This window comes from Pseudochaenichthys georgianus, chromosome 13 (assembly GCF_902827115.2).
Source record: "Pseudochaenichthys georgianus chromosome 13, fPseGeo1.2, whole genome shotgun sequence".
Classification (NCBI taxonomy): Eukaryota; Metazoa; Chordata; class Actinopteri; order Perciformes; family Channichthyidae; genus Pseudochaenichthys; species Pseudochaenichthys georgianus.
The window spans coordinates 18,412,288-18,432,847 of record NC_047515.1 but is presented as its reverse complement, the minus strand read 5'-3'; the positions used below and the strand labels follow the sequence as shown (position 1 = coordinate 18,432,847).

Sequence of the window (20,560 nt, the reverse complement as noted above, 5' to 3'; positions counted from 1 at the left end):
GTTCCTTCTAAACATTTGGAAACATATTGTTTTCTTGGATAAAACGGAAAACCAGCAATGAAATGAGTGACAGTCCTTCTCTGTGCCTGTATTTCTTGATGAAACACCATGACAGCTCTTTGTTTAGCGATTGCTTACATTTCATTTGCCTGCTGTATTTTAGATAATATTTCACAGAGCTGTGGCTGTGTTCTTTATGGTCCCAGCCTCGCAGTGCCAAGTTTCCCCACTCTCCTCCTGGCTTTAGGTATCCCATGCAGAGGCCATCTGTCTCTCCTCCCATAATGGTAAGGGTGGAGTCCTTCTTTAAGCACTTCCCCCCTTTCTCTCCCTCCTTCCCTACATACTCCCAAATGCTCACTGTAAAACAAACAGAACATAGCATGGATGGAGTCTAGTTTCTCTGTATGCTTTGACAGGCCTGAAAGCTGACACACTGCGATAGACAAACTACGTTCGGTAGCAGTTGGAGTGTCGTGTCAGGTAGCTGCAGAATGTGGAGCATGTTGGGGAGCAGGGGCCTGGTCGGAGACACGTGTCTTCATGCATCAACACAATGTCACGCATGCCAAGCATGTTGTTTTACCACTCAGACAACAAGTGTTGCAGGAGGATTTTATCAGCATGACATCTATATCCTACCAGTTAAATATATATATTTGCAAATATTTATCTTTCTGTCCAGCTTTTATCATTGCAATATATTTGTATTAAAGCAGTTGCACTAGTAAGGTGACAACAAACAGCTGTCAGGTCAGCTCAGATGACCGTAGAGTACAGAATGTAAAACCCACACGGCTCTGACCCTGATTCCCCCCACACCAGAGCTCAGGACTCCAGACGCAACGCAAACACCGGGTAACACATGCACATTATAGCAGTGAGGGCTTTTTTTAGATCAGGTCATGATTCAAAGGTGGGGAAACACTGTAATTGAAACCCTACATTATCTCTGAGAAATGGAATAAAAATCCTAAGCGACCCGAAAGTGTCTTTCCGACTGAACGGCAAATATGGTCGGCTGAGTTAAATGCTTTAGTTTAATAGGTTAAGAATCTAAATACAGGGCAGAACTGTGCTGGATTAGTTGACAGTGTAAGGCAAGAAACACAAGGAAAATATTTGTGAATATGTGGGTCAGCAGAGAAACAAACAAACAGGAAAGCCGGAGTATTATAGCACAGCAGGGAACTTCACAATGCAACATGCATTTAGGACTCAGCAGACATTCAAACAAAATGCTCTGACTCACATAAGAAGACACACATTTTGAAAAGAGAAACTGTGTGTGTGTGTGTGTGTGTGTGTGTGTGTGTGTGTGTGTGTGTGTGTGTGTGTGTGTGTGTGTGTGTGTGTGTGTGTGTGTGTGTGTGTGTGTGTGTGTGTGTGTGTGTGTGTGTGTGTGTGTGTGTGTGTGTGTGTGTGTGTGTGTGTGTGTGTGTGTGTGTGTGTGTGTGTGTGTGTGTGTGTGTGTGTGTGTGTGTGTGTGTGTGTGTGTGTGTGTCTTTCTTTGCGAAATTACAGGGGACGTAATGGAGCACGGGGAGCCTCAGCCTCCTTTGGCTATATTCCTCACAAACCAAGATAGCATTGCTGTGGCTTACCGCTCACATTCATGCCAGCGACTCAAAATACCAGCCAGTGGACCACTTTTTTTTATAAGCTTTACTCCATACACATCCGATACTACGTACCAAATGGACATTTATAGCTCCCAAATATAGCTTACTCCAAGTGTAACCGTGTCAGGAAAAATGAGGCACACTGTTATAATATTTTTGAATGAATTCAAATATTTCTTTTACTTTTCACTGCAAAGCAAACATTTTCACAAGGTTTATTGTGGATCTACTCCACAATTCACTTTCGATTTTGTAAAGTGTCTTGATGAATATTTAAGCAAACATATGTCTATCAATGGCTCATTTGTGAGATAATGCTCACAGAATAGCCTTGGATAGACTTGGGTATATGTGTTTTGTTCCCATTCATGGCTGGAACCTGTAATTTAGGATTTATTTCAGGTTAGGTTTACATTCATTCCCTCTGAGCTGGTTGTTTTTGTTTTCTTTTGCTACAACTCAGAAGCATGTTTATCAAGTGTGACGCGCAGACGACTGTCCATTAGGGCTGCACGATTTTGGGGAAAAAATCTAATTGCGATTTTTCTGACAAATATTGCGATTCGAATTGCGATATTTATTTTGAAGCGACCCAACGGAAGTTTATTGTAAAATGCGGCCATAACTCCGGCTAGGAAGGTCGTATCAACGTACTCCCGTCTCTAGCACCCCCGCAGCCCGAGCTACGAGTGAAAGAACTAAACTTACATGAAACTTCCGTTGGGTTGCTTTAAAGTCAAGCTTCAGTTAAAGATTCACCCTTTTAGATGTAGAACATGTGATGGAGCATTACTAACCTGACTCAGATGCTTTGTTTCACCAAACTATCTAGGAAAGCTCCATTGGAAGCCATTTGGAAAGGGCAGGCACTTTCAAAAGCACTTGGCAGGTGATTGGATCAATCTGTCTATCACCTTCTATCATGGGCCACTTCTGATTGATTAACAATGGCTGGTACATGTGGAGCACAGCACTTCTGATTGGTGTGGATGACTGACACACAAGAAGAAAAAAAAAAAAAAAGGGAAAAAAAATCGCAGGCTTTGCGATTTGATAATCGCATCATCTTGAATCGCGATTTCGATTTAAAATCGATTAATCGTTCAGCCCTACTGTCCATACAGCGTTCACATCACAAACACTGAATCACACTTTTTTATATCTCACGGTTACGGACCGGTGTGATTTTTCTTTTTCTCATTGTTCATGCTCATATTTTTTTTGACTTTCTTTCATGTATTACAGCCTTCAATTAGCCATTATCATCAAAACCAACTTTACATGTTGCATTACTTTACCTTAAATAACCTATATGAAATAACAGGTCCAAAAAACCTGTGGTGGGCTTCAAGTTGAATTAAGGGCCTAATAAAAAGAGGGTATAAAACCAGATTGCTTGTTTTGTTTCATCTCCTTCCAGGGATTTTTTTCCTGTTCCTGCTTGAAAGGTGCTCTGACAATTAGCAACGGGGACAGTCTGAGTGTCCTGCGGTGAATGTGTGTTGCTTATTATGAGGGAAAGCAGAGCACTCAGACTAACCACGACGAAGTCTGGTCGTTTACCCCAGGAGAAACATGTCTCAAACTAATCATGGCTGTTATTGTGACTTTGGGAATACTTTGTCGATGATGAGTGACAAGAATAAATGCATGAGCCGGTGCACTGCAACTTGCAAACATCATGAATACACATTTATTGTGAGCCTCAGTCCTGGCTCATTGCAGCTACTTTTGAATAATAATCTCTCTTATATCCGTCACAATGGCTGTAGTAAAATTATCTGTTTGACAAATTAAAATCTAGATTCTAAGAGTGTACATTTTTACAGTTAATTAAAGCTTCAGCATTGATCCTGTTGTTTATCTGAATCTGATCTCTGTTGTGTTTCCCCAGCAGATGCCAGCGGTAACCAGGTGGTTGTTCCTGAGAAAGTGAACGCCGTGCTGGGGAAGAACATCACTCTGGGCTGTAGAATAGAGGTGGGCTCAAACCTCACGCAAAGCTCCTGGGAACGCAGTCTCCCTTCAGGCACCATTACCTTGGCAGTGTTCAACCCCGAGTTTGGAACCTCCATCTCTCCAGACTACGCCAAGCGCATCTCATTTGTTTCCCCCTCCGTGCGAGATGCTTCCATCACGATTGAAGGAGCAGTCTTAGCAGATGCCGGGACCTACACCTGCAAAGTGGTTACATTTCCTCTGGGCAACACACAAGCATCAACCAAAGTAAATGTTTTAGGTAAAGTATAGCTCTGTCACTTCCGTCTTATTGTATTGAGTGCTTCTTAAAGCTGTTATTTAATCTGACTTTTCAAAGGAGGGCACTGTTGGTTGTGATTAGGCAAAGCTTAGGTGATTACTAAGTGTTTGCCCTGAAGGAACAAACAACTGCCTGAAGCCACCTAGCTTTTTAAATCACTACCTGGACACAGGCCCTTCTACATTGAAATCCCTATAGGAATCTGCAGCTGTGGAGAAGCTGTTTTGGCGTGGTCCATCTCACCTCACTCACCCCAGTGTCACTCACTGTGAAATACTGCTATGTCAGCTTTAAATTCATTTCTCCATGAGGCCACTTATATGCAAATCACACATGAATAGTTATATGGAATATACAGACTCTCCTCATGTAAACAAAGTGAAACAATTTCAGAGGCCCAACAACAAGTTAATTGCAGGGTGTGATACGGAGCAACTCTCAGGACATTCACTTGCATCTAACCAGGCTGCATGAAAACAAATCATACATAGTAACAGTCTTAAGATTTCAATATGCAGCCATTCCCCTCGAGGCAGGGAGCATTGTTGTCAGCTCGGCCCTCTTTACCCCTTGTCACTCATTTTGAAATCATACCCCATGCTAAGTAATTGGCATTTTTGAGGCTCTCAAGGGCTAAGCAGAGGACAAACTTGGCAATCTTGACTAAAAATAATAATATACTTTTAGGCACATTTAGCTTCTTCATAATCTGTCTTTTCATCAATGCCATCTTTGTTTTATCTTGAGACTTTTTCCTTGATATTGTAACCCCCAAAAAACACATACATAAATAAATACTATATACAAATATAAACATACACTGTCACTGGTGTTAGCATGTGCATTCTGCAGCTTATGGGCGCTGTACAATAGCTGCCCACTGCTACTAGTACTAGGATGGGTACAAATCAGAGACCATATTTCACTGTGTGTGCTGTGTGCACGAATGTGTGACAAATAAAGAGGGTTTCATCCTACGATTCTATATTCTCTGTGGATACATCGAGTCACCCACTCTCAGAGCTTGAACTTTCTCTGCGGTCAGCGTATGTTTCAAACTCTAAATTGGTGGTTAGATTGCACTCAGGCATTGCTGAGAGTCGGAGATTGCTCTGTAGGCAGTAGTTTCTTGTCTCCCTCCAGAGACTGGGGGAGACTGATGACTAATGAGTGGTACATTTAGTGCTGCTGTGACAGCCAGTGTGTCTGGGACCTCACAGAGTTCAGCTACACCTTGCCCTCCTCTCTCAGCTGCTTCTCAGCCCTAGTTCTTTTATGGCTCACACATACATGTACACCCATACGCAAATACATACTTTACAATTCAGACGTAATTAGGGTGTGATTATGTTAGAAATACATGTCTTGGCAATTAGATACATGTCTTGTGGGTATAGAGTTATTTTCTTAAAGATTGAACATCACAATTAACAGACCTAAACTAAGCAGATTTAAGTTCCCAAGGCAGCGATGAAGATCAGATTCATCATCCGTGCCTTGTTTTGGTTATATTTTTTTTCACAAGTATTTGGAGAAATGAAAACATGGCTGCACCCCTAAAACACTCAGGACAACACCACGTTAGCGTATGTTCAATATAGACACATTTAACCACGGTTAATTTGCATATTGTTGTAATATACAGAATATTGCGTGTTCGCTGTGTGTATTTGTTTGAACTACTGAACTCCAAGTTTTAATTGATGTTTATACTTTGAGATTAAGGAGAGAGCACTTGACTTCATTCCTTTCAAATGAACTAAAGTAAAGCGATGAAAAGGCTCAAACCCTCCAATAATAGACCTTAGTCACGAGTCACGACACATCATAACGATCAACAGGTGCAGTACACATCAACTTATTTTCAAAAATGTACACTCTTGATACAAACCTTGTCCTGTATTTCATCTTGAAACACGACACACGCAATATTTGTTTTGGCTCAACGCTTTCTCGCTAGTAGGCGAAGCCTTTAATGAACACTTCAGTGGGAAGCAGGCTCCAATATAAGCAACAGGAAGGAACCAAAGGAGGAGATATGACACATAAAGTGAATGAATTACAATGACCATTTGTTTTGAAGTGCTGAACAGCAATTGATCTACCTTTTCAAAAAACACGTAGACACACAATTATGACAAGGCATATTTAATGAATAAGCAATAAGCATTTAAGCTTAATCGTCAAACCACAAACTACTTTTAGAACTAGTATGTTCATTAATGTGGCCAATAATGCAGTTTCTATCTTTGTCAGTTCATACAATTGAGAAATCAGACCCACAGAGAGATGGCTGAAGTTGCTTAATCACCATAGAAAGAATCTGATGAGGGTCATAGATTATCTATGTTTCATTTCTCCTTTTAGTCTATTCAAATAATGCTGAACTTCCACACAGTTTCTATGAAGCATGTGTCATGAATTTATATTTGCTTGCATGTCCATATCTATGTCCTAAATCTTATATTTTCTTGTTCTGTTACCTATCAGTTCATGGACCAAGCTTTAGTAGGTGCACTGTTATTTATAGTTGTTTCAGTTCACTGGCTTTCTTTTCTTTGAGAACCAACTTTTTCCTTCACAGCATTCAAAATCTAAAGCATAAAAGATGCCTGTTCTTTTAAGAACTGCTATACATCATTATTTCAAAAATTACTGCCAATTTATAGGTTTTTTAATGCTAAATCCTCCTGTAAAAATGTCCAAGCGTGATGCATGACTCGCGAAGATCCATCTAAATCCTTTACCTCTAGGGGTTCCCACACACGTCAGTGCTCGGTGTGCATATCTGAATCAGTGTGTATGTGGGCGGGAAAGGGCCAATGCAGCTGAATGTACGCTGAAGGGAAATCGTTATCCTTTCCCCTAAAGCATTTCCACTCATCCAAAGTGTTCCCCTCCCTTCCTGACAGCAACTCCAAATTAACACGTCTCTCTGATTTAGTTATTCTGAGGCTTTGGCCAGCTCGACTCTTAACATAGAGCAGCTACTGTTTATAGTCAGGGGCTTGTAACCAGGGGCATTAAGAAGGGAAGAATGTCCCCGCCCCTGCAGCGGGTACAGGAGACGGCAGGTTATTTTTGGAAAAAGGGGTGCCTGGAGTTATTTAAATATGTTGTTGGGCCTCCTGCTCAGCTGGAGAGGAGTTGGGGGGGGGGGGGCAGAGGTTTAAGGTGACGGCCCTGTCTTGTGGTGTGTGCCCCCCACGTGTGTCTTAAAACTGTCACTACTGCAGTAAACGTAACAGCTGTTCTTTTAAGATGGACAGAGAGGGACGAGGTGGAGCACTGCAAGACAAAGACGAAGAATTAAACCCAAGTGTAACCTTGTGTAGCCATCTTTTGTATTTCACTGTCCGTTTTCCTCTTTTGTCATGCTGAACTTTACCATGTGTCATGTTCTGACAGTTAGTGATTATTAAACAGAGCCCCATGTGTTTATTTTAGGCCAATGCATAAACTGTTTTACTGCTTTGCACAACAGGTAGAGGGTTGCGTTATTCTGGTCACGTCCCTCTTGCAGGGATCTGTTTTGCCTCTCTGCTGAGAAAGTCCTTGTTCTCTATAAACCTGCTGTTATTCTCAGGAAGCCAGTATAACATTACCTCAGCTGGAAAGCGCTGAGAAGTGTACAGTAACCCGGCTTCTCATCTTCCACCACAACACTGTCAAATACAAACACACCACAGTGTTGACTGCCAGTAGCCTCTGATTCTGCACATTTAGGGTTTGTCCCCAAAGTCATGCATACATCAGGCACTGCAGGAACAATAGATTACCCTTCCTCAAACACATCATATGTTGGACACACAACAAAAAAGACAGCTTAGTCTCCACTGAAATGGCTCCATTTGATTGAATATCGTCGTTCATCAATATTTAATGCATATATGTGAAATGGAAGAAGTCAATCTGCTCTGTTTGGCAGATGAGTGTACTAAGGCCCCTTCCATCTGTCCATGCACTATATGATGGACATTATTTATTCATATACATCATACACACAAAGATCAATATTCATTTGTAATCTTTTCTCCATTCTGTCATTTCCTTTCCCCTCCCCCCCACTCTCTTTCATCTGCTCTCTTTATCACAGTGGCGCCAAAGGTCTATGTGTCTGCGGGCCCAGCAGCTCTGCTGGATGGTGGCAATGAGTCGCTGGTGGCGACCTGCATCGCAGAGCGTGGCCGCCCCGCTGCGGAGGTCTTCTGGGAGACTGAGCTGTATGGACGAAGTGAGAAGGAGAGTCAGGAGGAGCCCAACGGCACCTCCACCGTACGTGTGCGCTACATGTGGAACCCACAGAGCTACGCCCAGGGGAAGCTGCTCACCTGCGTGGTGCGCCACCCGGCCCTGCAGACAGAGTTCCGCATACCCTACATACTGAATGTGCAGTGTAAGTGTTGAATTATAAGACCTTTGTGAATCCTTTGTTTTGTTTCAAATCTGACTGGTTAAGTTTTTTTTATTGAAATCTCATGGAAATACCAAAACAATCAATGAATTGGTCGTACTACATCTACTGTAGCTTTAGCCTGATGTAGCTTGCTCTTCTGTGCCACAGACCTTCATTGTCCAAACTTATTTTTTTACTGTAATCCACAAGAAAAAGCTCATTTCCAAATTGGTTGTTCATTGGGTACAGAGAAAGACATTTATCTTTCAAAGTTGTAAAATGTAAATAATAAAAAAGCACCGCACAATGCGAAGTCGTTTGATGAATGAAATGTAGTTATTGTAGTCTACGAACTTGGACTGGAAAGAGGTATTTTGCTAACAGAATTTCCATCATTGCACTGGTTGACCATGAACAACACTATAGAATATCCGCAGCTTAAAGTTTACCTTAAAATGTTCACACACACTTTAAGCCTGAATGGCCTTGTGGTGTCATCCTTTATCCATCTTTTACCAACTGCACCAAATGTTTTCTTCTGATCATGTTGATAGGATTGGGTTAATTAAATGTGCAAGATTATGCTGTTTATTGACATTGTTGTTAATATCCTCAATACTATAACATAATGCTAAAATCCCAAAGATGAACGGCCATTATACACGGCAAAGTACCGATAATTATAGTTCTAATTGTGCAGGGCTTACAGGTACGGTATATTTATTGATATTAACCCCTGCTGAGAGCTTGATTTATGAACAGCCTGATCCCTACCTTCCCTCTTTTCCCATAAAGGGGCCGTTTAAGAGTGTTCTTAATGTTATAATCATTGATGCATACTTCTTTGGCTAGCAGTACTAAGGGTTAGTCTGTTTGGACTGTGAGTGCAGGCTAATGAAGGTGTTTTATGAAATATTGATCAGGCCTCAGCAGCCACACTAGTAGCGGGAGGCTGCTGAGGGCAGTGGCTGCAGAGGCGCAGGAAAACCAAGGTTAATACAGGAAGAAAGAGGCATCCCAGCTCAATAAATCATGTCAAATGCAGAGGCAAGGGATTTTAAGTGCAAAAGAAGCACAATTTGAACGTTGAGCTGCGTGAAAAGGTTCAGTGGACACCATGAGCAGAGGCGTCTTCCTGTGTGCTGTAATGAGTTCCTCATTTGTCCTCCAGAGAAATCAAAGATGAAATATTGGATTCCTAGGTCAGTGTTTGCCATGTTTTATTACAGTGGCATGTGCTGGGCATCCTCCTGCTTTCCTGTGTCACGGTGAGGCAGTAGTTTATTATTAGCTGCAGTACATTACTGCCTGAGTGAGTCTGTCATTTTCTAACTTTCCACCAACCCAGGGTCATTTGTTTGTTCTGCTGGCTCGCGTTCACCACTAGATCCTGTACCCTGCTACAGTCCTGCCCTGCCTTTGTTTATTGTCATCGCTCGCTTCTGTGCTTATAATGCACGCTTTGTTCCTTCTGGAAAAGCTCATTTGTCTTCAAGCTGCTAGGACAACATTGACTGATTATTGAGTCCTAGTCTTGTACCCTCAGAAATGTACGGAGCCCCTAAAGGGACATGAAAGAAAAAAAAAAGAGAGAGACAAAAAAAAATAAAGTCAGGATAACGGATTCGTTTCTCGTGCGAATCCGTTATCCTGACTTTATTTTTTTTTTAGAAAGTTACCGATGCACCAAGGAGGAAGTGGAACACGAGACAACCATTTCATTGCAGACTTTTATGTTTACGTGGGGAAATGACAGTGCATACATTATTTGAGATATATTTTGAAGTCAGACTTAATTGTATGGACATTTCGGCCAGGGGTGTAGTCGCTATTGGTTTAAGCACCGGATTGGCAAAAAACAGGAGAGTCTGTAAACCAGTCTGCTTTGATCTATGAATTAATGTCTGTGACTCTCAGAGTACCTGCTGCCCGCAGCTGTCACACACACACACACACACACACACACACACACACACACACACACACACACGCCCGTTGACAGTTTACGTGGGCTGGGCTGGGTGCGAGTCCCGGGCTGATTTTTAGTCCCAGTCCGCCCATCATGTATAGCTGTTCAATGAAGGTAAACACAGTGTAGGCGGTGCGTAAAAGCTCTTTGAGCGCTGGTGCTGCTCTTCTCTGAGTTACACGTCCCGCTGCCTCCTGGAGTGACCACACACCCCTGGCCGAAATGTCCTTAAAGTGAAGTCTAAGTACGATATATATCTCAAATAATGTATGCACTGTCATTTCCCCACGTAAACATAACAGTCTGCAATTAAATGGTTGTCTCCTGTGCGCTTCACTTCCTCCTTGGCGCACAAAAAAAAGTGCGAGATTTCTGGTGACCATGAGAAACTTTCTCGTGCTCACCAGAAACGTTCTCGTGCGCACCAGAAAGTATCTCGAGCACGAGATACTAACTCGTTATCCTGACTTTTTATTTTCTCCCTGTTTTTTTTTTTTTTTCTTCATGTCCCTTTAGGGCTCCGTAGTAATGAGACCAAACTTACAAGAATAATAACACCGCCTTTAAAATGTAGTTTTATAAAAACCTGTTTTAGTTATTAATACAAATGATTATTTGACATCAAAACTGTATGTTTTACAGTCTCACCAGTGGTGTCGATAACAGGAATTGACGAAAATTGGTATGTGGGACAAGAGAATGTGAAGTTCACCTGTGGAGCCAAGGCCAACCCACCTGCCCGTCTCTTCACATGGACCAGGTCAGTTTTCATAAAGAATGTCTACTGGTGGAAGCACTTTTTGGAACGACTACCATTTGATTGATTTGTTATCCTGTAGGTGAGGATAGGTGTAGCAAGTTATAATCATTATCCATGAACTGCAGTGATGTCAGTATTTAGTGAACATTGTTTACATTGTCTGCCACAACACCACACACACGTGAGGGAAATACAGAAACATACATTATTACTGAAATGAAATGAACAAATACAGAAGTGCATCTCTAATGCTCATTCTTGAAAGCCTCACTGTATTGAAGTGAGTGGGAAAGCCTTAACTTCTCATTAGAAATACAGTCACAGTACACTCAGTAACTAATTGTTCTAAGAGCTGGGTTTTAAGATAATCGTTGTTGTCTTCCCCTTAGAGCCCGCCTTTAAAGGTCACCTATTATTCAAAATCCACTTTTTCATGTATTTTATACATAAACATGTGTCCCCTCTGTGTAAAGAGATTCTGAAAGTTTCAGGGAAAAAGATTGGCTCACTTTTTGTCCTGGTACATTTATATAAAAAAATTAAAATTAACTGATCAGATTTTGGCCACTTTATGATTTCATAACGAGTTTTTTGCTTGTGTAACCATTAGCCAATCACCAATCAAGGTAACCCCCCCACCTTATCACCTGAATCTCTTCCTAGAGCACCATTGTGTTCATTTTAATCAACTATCTCTCAGAGGGGAGTGGGGCGTGGCTCCTTATTTTCATCTAAAGTAAGACAGAGAATCAGCACTTTTGAAACAGGGCTGAAACAGAGGGGATTATGGGATGCTACAATGCACGATCTGTTTGGTGTTTCAGCCAAACACTTCAGAGACATGTTTTGTATATATCTGAGACCTATAATATATTGATGAAAAACAGTATAATAGAGGACCTTTAAAGAGAGTTTCTGTCAAACAGGCTGACACACAATCTGTTAATGTTTCTAACAAATGTAGAAGCATCCTCCGTCCCATATTCAGGGGACAAGACACGCAGCTATATCCTTTGCAGCCTTAAGTAGTGTTGGAAAGCAGTCCGTTGTTAAAAGGTGAAGCTTCTGTCTATAAATTACCTCCAACATGACTTTTGGCGCCTGGACACTGGAGCTGTCCAATGCGCTGCTGCACACATCGGAATAGACTCCCTGTTATAAATAAAAGATTCCAAATGGTTCATGCATCAGAGTAACGCTGGCCTATTGGCACCTCTTTCTCATCATCTTGCTTTGAAAACAAGAGATGTGTTTTTATTTGAACTGACAGTACTACTAACATACAGAAAGCACACATTATCTCTTTTGATCATATTCAAAGTTGCATCAGGCCTACAAATAGTAGATTCAACACAAGCGGCAGATCAGGGACATGTCACAGAACGCTTGTGCAGTTATAACGTCATGTCTTTCTTTGAGTTTGTGTATGTTGTACTGTACACTGAGATGTATCTAACATTGCATTTCTGCATAGGTTGGATGGAGTGATACCAGAGGGTGTTGAGATATCAAACAATAGCTTTTCTATCACTCGCCCTTTGGAGCACAATGACTCTGGAGTGTTCCGCTGCGAAGTGATCAACGACATCGGCCTCGGCAGTCAAGATGTACCCCTCTGGGTACAAGGTACGTTTGAACTTTCTAACAAACAAACTCATCTACTGTTGTTAATCTTTACACTTTTCTAACAATCACCAACTCTGACCAGGGGAAAGGAGTTAATCTGTTATCAGTTATTGTGTTTAAAATACTCCCTGCATTTACTCATTGTGGTGGAAAACACTATTAAAGTGCTATTTGATGTTTCCACACCGCTAAATAACCTTAAAACCTGAGGTTAAAATAACAATCTGTGCCTTTTGACCTTCACCTCTCTGATGTCAGTTAACCCTCTCGGTACGATCAGCTACAGTTCATCACTTCGAGCTGAGCTAAGCCTCCATAATCATGTCCCTGCCCAGATCCACTTTCACACATTCCTGGCAACAGAGGAGCAGAGTGCAGATAAAGAGTATCAGTACCAAAACGTTTACAGTGTTGTGGTTTTGGCAACATCAGATTTCTCAGATACGAAAGAGGGTGTTTACCCCTGCCGGTTGAGGAAAGTATGCTCCCATGTTGCCTTTTTCTTTGAGGTCAGGTTTCACAGCGGGACATAATGAATTGTGTTCACAGATTTTCAGTACATGGAAGAATGTTTTTGTACTCATTACATTACATTTCTTTCTGTAAATGGAAATGTGATTGTTCAAACACTAAAACTAAAAGCCAGATAGGGGACTCTTGATCATTACAAGGGCTCTCCCTGCATTTGTATTATTGGAAAGCTGTTGATTTATGACATACATCCTCACAAGATACTGAAGAATTCCCATCTACTCCCTCTGTCTATCCATGCTTTGCCTCTAGAGTACATTATTGTAACGTCAGGGCGTGGATCCTGACGACCCTGCATCTCTTCTTGTTTTCCTTTCTTCTCTGCTCCTTTGAATCCTTTTCCAAACAAAGCAACTGCTGCTTTTGGACACATACTCCGCTTACCCACTCAATCCTTCTTGTTTCTCACTCAAGTAGAGAGCTGGAAAAGCCCCAGTAAAGTGCTGTCATGCTCCGTCTGTGTACAGGCCGGGTTTAGAGTCCTGCTCCAAACGAAAGCACAGCTGACATCCTGTCTAGGACTGACTTGCTTTGAGCAATTATGTTGCTTCTCTTGTCAAATATTAAGACTCAAGCATGCGGCCTCTCACTTCCATCCCCTGTGGAGATAGCCAGGTTGAGCTCAGCTTTATCCCCCCCCCCCCCCCTTCTGTAGCTGTTTCACATTCCCAGTTGTCTGTGCAGCCTTGTGGGCTTTGGCAGCGTTTTGCTCAGATCAGCTACATAGTTGCAGATGCACATAACCCTACATGAGTTTAAAATGTCGCGCTACAGGGTGGGATTGATAGTGACTGATGGAGGAGGCGATTGCCAGCATATCAGTACACTGACCTTGTGCGTCTCCATTATCCTCTGTCATGCTTTAACTGTAGCCCTTCAAGCTCACACAGTGCATAATGGCAGGTAATTACACTCTTACTCAGTTACACATTGTGGAAATCATTACATCTCCGTGGGGAATCAGGTTTTGATAACTAGTGCCAAAAAACCTCCTGGAGACGCAGACGTCTATTAGTGAGAGTCATATTGCTTTGTAGTCAGGCCTTTGAAGTGCCGCTGCAGAGATCGACTGGTGGTATCAGGCTGCTCTTAGCCCCGGAGGCTGGAGGTCAAAATGGAGACACTTATCCTGACCTTGAGCGCCACAAATCCTGTCCTCTCCGGCTCTGGCTGCTATCACAAACGCCGGGCACCGGAGGACAAGTCAGATGCAGGAACCTTGCATCGATCACACAGCGTTTCATCTTCTCACATGACTTCCCCACAGCAGGATTGAAAATAAAAAGGGGGGAGAGCCAATCGCGCTCACTCAGATGCTCATGAGTGCATGTCCTCTGTCCTTCTATACCTCTCTGTCTTTTTCATACACACACACAAGGACATTTAGCACTTAACCTCTCGCTGCCCCGCACATTTCCTCCTTCTTGCTCTACAGCGCAGCTTTCAACAGACCCTTTAGTCTCAGGGGTGGCATGTGTCTAGCTCTGCAGTGTTGCTATACATTAATCTAAAAACCATTCACACTCGCTCTGCCAATTGCTACAGACATAAAGTGTGCTCTTTTCCCCCTTTTATTTGTATGAGTTCTCACTCCTTATGCTGTCCTTCTCTGTTTTAAAGGGGACCTATCATGGAAAATGAACTTTTTTATGTCTTCTATACATACATGTGTGTCAGGGAACTCACAAAGTGTCAGAAAATAAAACCCTCTCTCTTTTCCTCCGTACCAACATCTCTAAAAACGGGGATACAACGGAGCTGATCCAGATTTGCGTCCAATATGACGTAATATCAGAAATGTGCGCTGGCTTTACACCCACGGCCCTATCAGAAACATCGCTATCAGAAACAATGAGCAACGTGTTTTGGAAGTAATATGGTCTTTGTTTACATTAGCAAGCATCGCTAACACTCAGAGCTAACCTGTACTGGAGAGAGTTTGTGTACAAACGCAGGATATAAAAAGGAACTTACCTTGTGGTAAACCCGCAAGAAAAGAGGCATTTGAGCTCCATACTGTTTCAGAAATAATCCTTGAAGTGGTTTGGAACATAATATGGCGTTTAATTACGGCAGCTTTTAGCTGTATCTGAGCAGAGCAGACAGCCTGCTCGTCACTGAACTCACTGCCAGCTACAGTCACAGAATCAACACTTCTCTAACAGGGCTGAAACAGAGGGCTATGAGAGATGTCTAAGGGTGCATTCACACCTAATAGTCCGCTTCTCTGGTGCGCACCAGACCACAGTTTGTTACATTGTTTCATTTTTCAGAAGGTTCGGTTTGCGTTCACACTGGCAAAACTCAAACGGACTATAAACTTTAAACACAAGTCATGTGCTCGGAAATGCTGTTCAACAATTGGTCAGACATTAAGGGGGTAAAAACGCAAATCCCGGCAATTTCTACCAGAGCCTCCGCCATGGAGCATCGGCAGGTTATTTTCATGCTGTTGTTAATCTGGAGAGCATATCAACAGCAACGGCGCATATAATTATATAACCAGACAACGTGCGATACAAAACATTATAACACATATAATGAGAGACGTTCTGCAGTAAGGAGGGGGTTTCACCGACGGCAGGTGGCTCTGACTTTTATATATAGTTTTTACTTTGATAGTTGTTTTTACTTTACACGACACTGTTCAACCTGTGTTCAACACATCATTCTGCTTCACTCTTTCACTAAAGAAATGAAGACACCCGCGTTCTTGTGACACGTAAATACTACGCTTCCTATGTTTTAGTGCGGACCGAACCGCTCCAGAGTTCGCAAGCAAGCGCTCCGAGACCACCTATTTTAGCGGACAAGAGTCCGGTTGTTTAGTTCACTTAAGAGGTCTCGGACTGTGTTCACACCGACCCAAACGAACCGCACCAAGCGGCTAAACGCACCAGGGTTCGATTCAACCGGACTATAAAAGGCTAGTGTGAATGCGCCATGATCTGTTTGGTATTTTGAGCAAAACACATCATAAACATGTTTTATATGTATTTGTATATATCTGAGACCCATAATATATGCCTAAAAATAGCATGATAGGAGATCTTTAAACCTTTTCATCACATGTTTACTCTGCAGAACCCCCCCCTACCACGGCGGCCCCCAGCACCACTGCACCCCCCCGCAGCGAGACCTCGGGACCTGGCACCGCAGCGGACCAGCACAGAGCCCTGTTCACCTCCCCCACCCTGGCCTCCTTACCTGATAGCAGCCTGGGTACCATCGTGGGCGGGGTTGTGGGCGGAGTCTTGTTCCTGATCCTCTTGCTGATTCTGGGCGGGGCCTGCTTCATGCGGTCGCGCCGGACCTTCAGAGGAGACTACTACACCAAACAGTACCTGGGACCCTCCGACATGCAGAAGGAGGCCCAGCTGGACGTGCTGCAGCCCCACGAACTGCAGGAGGTCTACGGGGATAAGACCAGCAAAGGCAGCCAAGATCTGAAACCCAAACTGGGCGGGGACATCATTTACCCCGACTACACCCCTGACCATAAGGATAGGGACGACTGGGCCGATAGAGGGGACGCCAACAGAGGCCTCAAGGAGGGAAACTACTACCCAGATCTCTACAACCCCCAAAACATGCACCCCTGCGGGCCCCCTGTGCACAGCCCCACAGAGAACAACGGCTCCCCCTACGTCCCGGAGGACTGCTACGACAACGGGACAGACAGCGACTATGTGTCCCACATGGACGGATCTGTGATCTCACGCAGGGAGTGGTATGTTTGAGGAAAGGAAGAAAGAAAAAAAAGACAAATCAAACGACTGACTGAGAAAGATTCGCAAGAGACAGATTATCATTATTTCAGTTAAAGGATGAAAACTATTTCTCAGTGCGGTTTCACAACGAGCTCTTTGAACATTACTGCTCTGCCTTGATTGTAACCACTTAACCTTAAGGACGCCTATTTGGATTGTATTACACTTTTGGAGATTTTCAAGGAGCTGCAAATAAGCTGAAACGCCTCTGTGAAATTATCCGTGCAGGCTTAAGAGGCTTTGGCATACCGTGTTGTTTCAACTGATGTGAATGGGGTTTTGTATTCTGCTTGTTTGTGTTTGCACCTGTCTTTAACACAGGTCACAGGTCAGGTGTTCAGACCCTTGTTAGTGAAGTATTTATATCCCTGACTGACCGAGCTCTGCTCCCATAAAACCTCACATCTTCTGTGGCATTTTCCAAACGGTCTCTTGATAACTCACGGCGTTTTCATACTGTTGAAATGTTGATCATGGCTGCAAGCGGTATTTAAAGCAGATTATATTGCATGAGTTTTTACAAAAAGCTAAAAGTATAATTGAGTTAAAGGGAAGGTTTGTCACTCACATGAAGGTGTTGTTCTGAGAGACTGATGAGAGTTCATTACAAAGAAAACCCTTGCAAACCTGTGGTTATGTTATTTAGTGGCTTTTTCAAACTCAAAGTGTCTTCAGTAAATTATTGTTGAAAAGGTGAGCCGTCACCTGACAGAGAGAAAGGATATTCCCAGTGGAAGGACTTTAACTTCCAGCTTCAGTTCAGCGTACTACAGATGTTCTTAAAGTTGTAAGATTTCAGTCCTGGTTCCCGTAGTAACAGCAAACACTCCCTGAGCAGCTACTTTACAAGAGGACAACTAGTGTAATTAAAAATGGTCTTCTGACAAAGAAAAAGAGCAGAAAATTACAGTTATCTTCTTTTGTAGGCGCCTTTTTGATAACCAAAATTGCTGAGTATTAACCTCAGTGACAACATCTTTCCGTTTCCTGCGGGTGCTTCACAATAAAAGATGGATTACATGCAAGCATCCTCTCCTCTGAATCTCTCTTGTTTAGGAAGCCAATCCAGTTTAGTAATGGTGGACTCTGCCACTACCAATAAAAGCTATTGAGAGGTAATTACTGCATGAAAAATGCCAGCCATGCTAAGGGTAGATCTCATGAAAATCTTAAGGATTACCATCTTTAACCAAAACACTATTATCACTTTTGAAATGTGTTAATCCAGTCACTTTCCTGAAGTCAAAAAGCACAACTTGGTTATTACAGTTGTCAGTAAACATCAAAGGAGACCCAGCAGGCTTTGGCCCTCTCTCCACTTAGCCATGATAACAGGCTGCATCGCTGTGTTTCCCATTTCCCCTCCTCTGTATCCTCTGATTTCTGTCTGCACACAAACACCAATTGGTCATTATAGATTTTATTTTAAACGTGGGATCAAAGCAATGAGTTATAAATACCACATGTGACTTTAACAGCTGTCATCATCTGACGCTATGTGGCTCCATAAACCACCAACAGTTTCACTGCTGACGCTCGACACCCAGCGGTGAGGATTCATGACGCTAAATAAACAAACTACGTGTTGAAGAAAATGGGCAGAGAGAGGAGCACTAATAAACGGATCCTGAAAGCTTTAGTTTATATATGTTTGAAGTCTGATTGTGGAAATACCTCCCAGGACAGTTGGAAACGCTGAGCGGCTGACATCACTACTGATCACAGAACAGCCTATGATGTTGGGGTTTGGCTCCTCTGAGGATATACAGCCTTCATGGAAACTAGAAATGTAATCCACCAGTGAAAAAAATCAGTGTAGGAACCATGTAGGTTAGAGCTGTCTGCGTTTTGCTCCCATAGGGATTTTACAGTGTTTTCCCCTCAAACAACAAATCCAGTGTCGTTCTGTTAAAACAAAAGAGTTGACATCATAAATGATCTCATCTCTCACTGCTTGATTTGACCTTTCTCCACTTAGTGCTCTTTCCTCAGGAGTAACACATGGATCAAAGTGGCCTCAAATGAAAGGGAAAACACAACCTTTTTTGGAGAGATCCCAGTGTAGTCAATCAGCGTTTGTTGCAGGAAGAAGGAACCATATATGTGTGATACAGTCCGGTCAGGACAGGGGGGGGTGTATTTTTAGGTTGTTTCTTATTGGGGTTTTATAGATTGATGGTGCACATTTTCCTATTTTTTTTTCTTTAACCCTTCTCCACCCATGTGTTCCCATGCCAGGGCTTTGGTGGAAGGTTTAGATGTCTGAGAATACACTTCTTTAATCTCGCTCTTACTCTCATCGCCGCACACACACACACGTCACACACACACACCCCTCTGCCACACATCTGCCACTGCAGCCCGCAATCCAGGATCAGACCTCGCCTCAAACCTTCAGCTTTTTAATTAACTTTTTTCTGCTCATCGCAACTTGGCAACCCACGTGCCCAGAGTCGATGACATATAGCTCATCCGTGTCTGCCATTTTTCATTCATAGCTTTTGGTAGCAATTTGGTAAACCTGTTCCATGCAAACTGCTGTATCTGCTTTCAAAATACTATCTTTCTTTTTGTATGTTTCATCTCTAAAGACTGTTTGACAAAAGCAAAAAGAGCTGAAGTGATGAATGTTATTGTGCAGGATCACTCTCTAACTGGTTTGCATGTAAATTAAGTTATTCGATACCTACCACGTTTATTATTTGTCATCACCCATGTACATAATGCTAATAGGTTAGCGTAGGATTAGCTGTTTGATTTGTATGCTCATGTACAGTTGTGTTCTGGTCTCCCCTACTGAATAGTTGGTGCCTTAGATGGGTTGCGCAATGCACAGAAACTTTGGAAAATGACAAGCATTAATATAAAGGATATAAATATCATTGAAGTGGAGGACTGACTGTTTCTTTAATATGTCTTCCATGGTTATATTTGAGATTTGCTGATATTAAAACATCAGAACAGACAAAAGGTTGATTGTTATGCCTTATACACTTTGAGGACACATGTAACAAGTTAGTTACTGAGACAATTGTAATAAGAAAACCTTCACTGGGAATTAAGGCAAGCCAGATTCATAGAAAATATTATTGTCCTGTAAATATGCTGGCTGTTTTTTTTTTTATTATTGAAAAATCTTATTTTTTGTATGAGGTCTGTACTTTTCACAGAGTATTCGTTAATCTTACGTGCTTTCGAGGAGCTCATGATTAGGGCGAGCCTGTTTTCACCGCATTTTATATTTGTTTCTGAACCAAATATGTTCTATGTTGTTGTTTGAATGATTGGATCAGAGGTTAAAGTGCGGCTGATTGTATTTTGTTCATTTGTTTGCAATAAAAAATACATCATCATTATTGCACTCAAATGTGTCCTTGGATTCTGCTTTCAGGAGTTTCTTTTCATTTCATTTTTCATTCAGGTTTATTATTTTAGTCAAATACCTTGTTAATTTAATATTAAGAGCTTTACAGATGGATACAGTGTACACTAGGGCTGTGCGATTATGGCATAAATCATAATTACGATTATTTTGGTCAATAATTGATATCACGATTATTAAATACGGTTATTCCATTTATTGAACTTTAAAACAAATACAAATAACATTTTGAACAGTATCTTTT

General features: G+C 42.2%; 1 protein-coding gene across 2 annotated transcripts in view; it reads left to right on the top strand.

The window, feature by feature from the left end:
- The window catches only part of nectin3a (nectin cell adhesion molecule 3a), a 32,337-nt gene extending 12,042 nt beyond the window's left edge, over positions 1 to 20,295 (top strand). Inside the window, exons 2-6 of one of the 2 annotated variants that reach the window (XM_034097674.1) lie at positions 3,520 to 3,861; positions 7,979 to 8,278; positions 10,890 to 11,007; positions 12,482 to 12,633; positions 16,249 to 20,295. In XM_034097674.1, the coding sequence (XP_033953565.1) occupies positions 3,520 to 3,861; positions 7,979 to 8,278; positions 10,890 to 11,007; positions 12,482 to 12,633; positions 16,249 to 16,904 (1,568 nt within the window). In that variant the 3' untranslated portion in view covers positions 16,905 to 20,295. Of the gene's footprint in view, positions 1 to 3,516; positions 3,862 to 7,978; positions 8,279 to 10,889; positions 11,008 to 12,481; positions 12,634 to 16,248 lie in introns of both variants that reach the window. The other variant, XM_034097673.1, reaches the window with a different exon arrangement.
- The last annotated feature ends 265 nt before the right edge of the window (positions 20,296 to 20,560 follow it).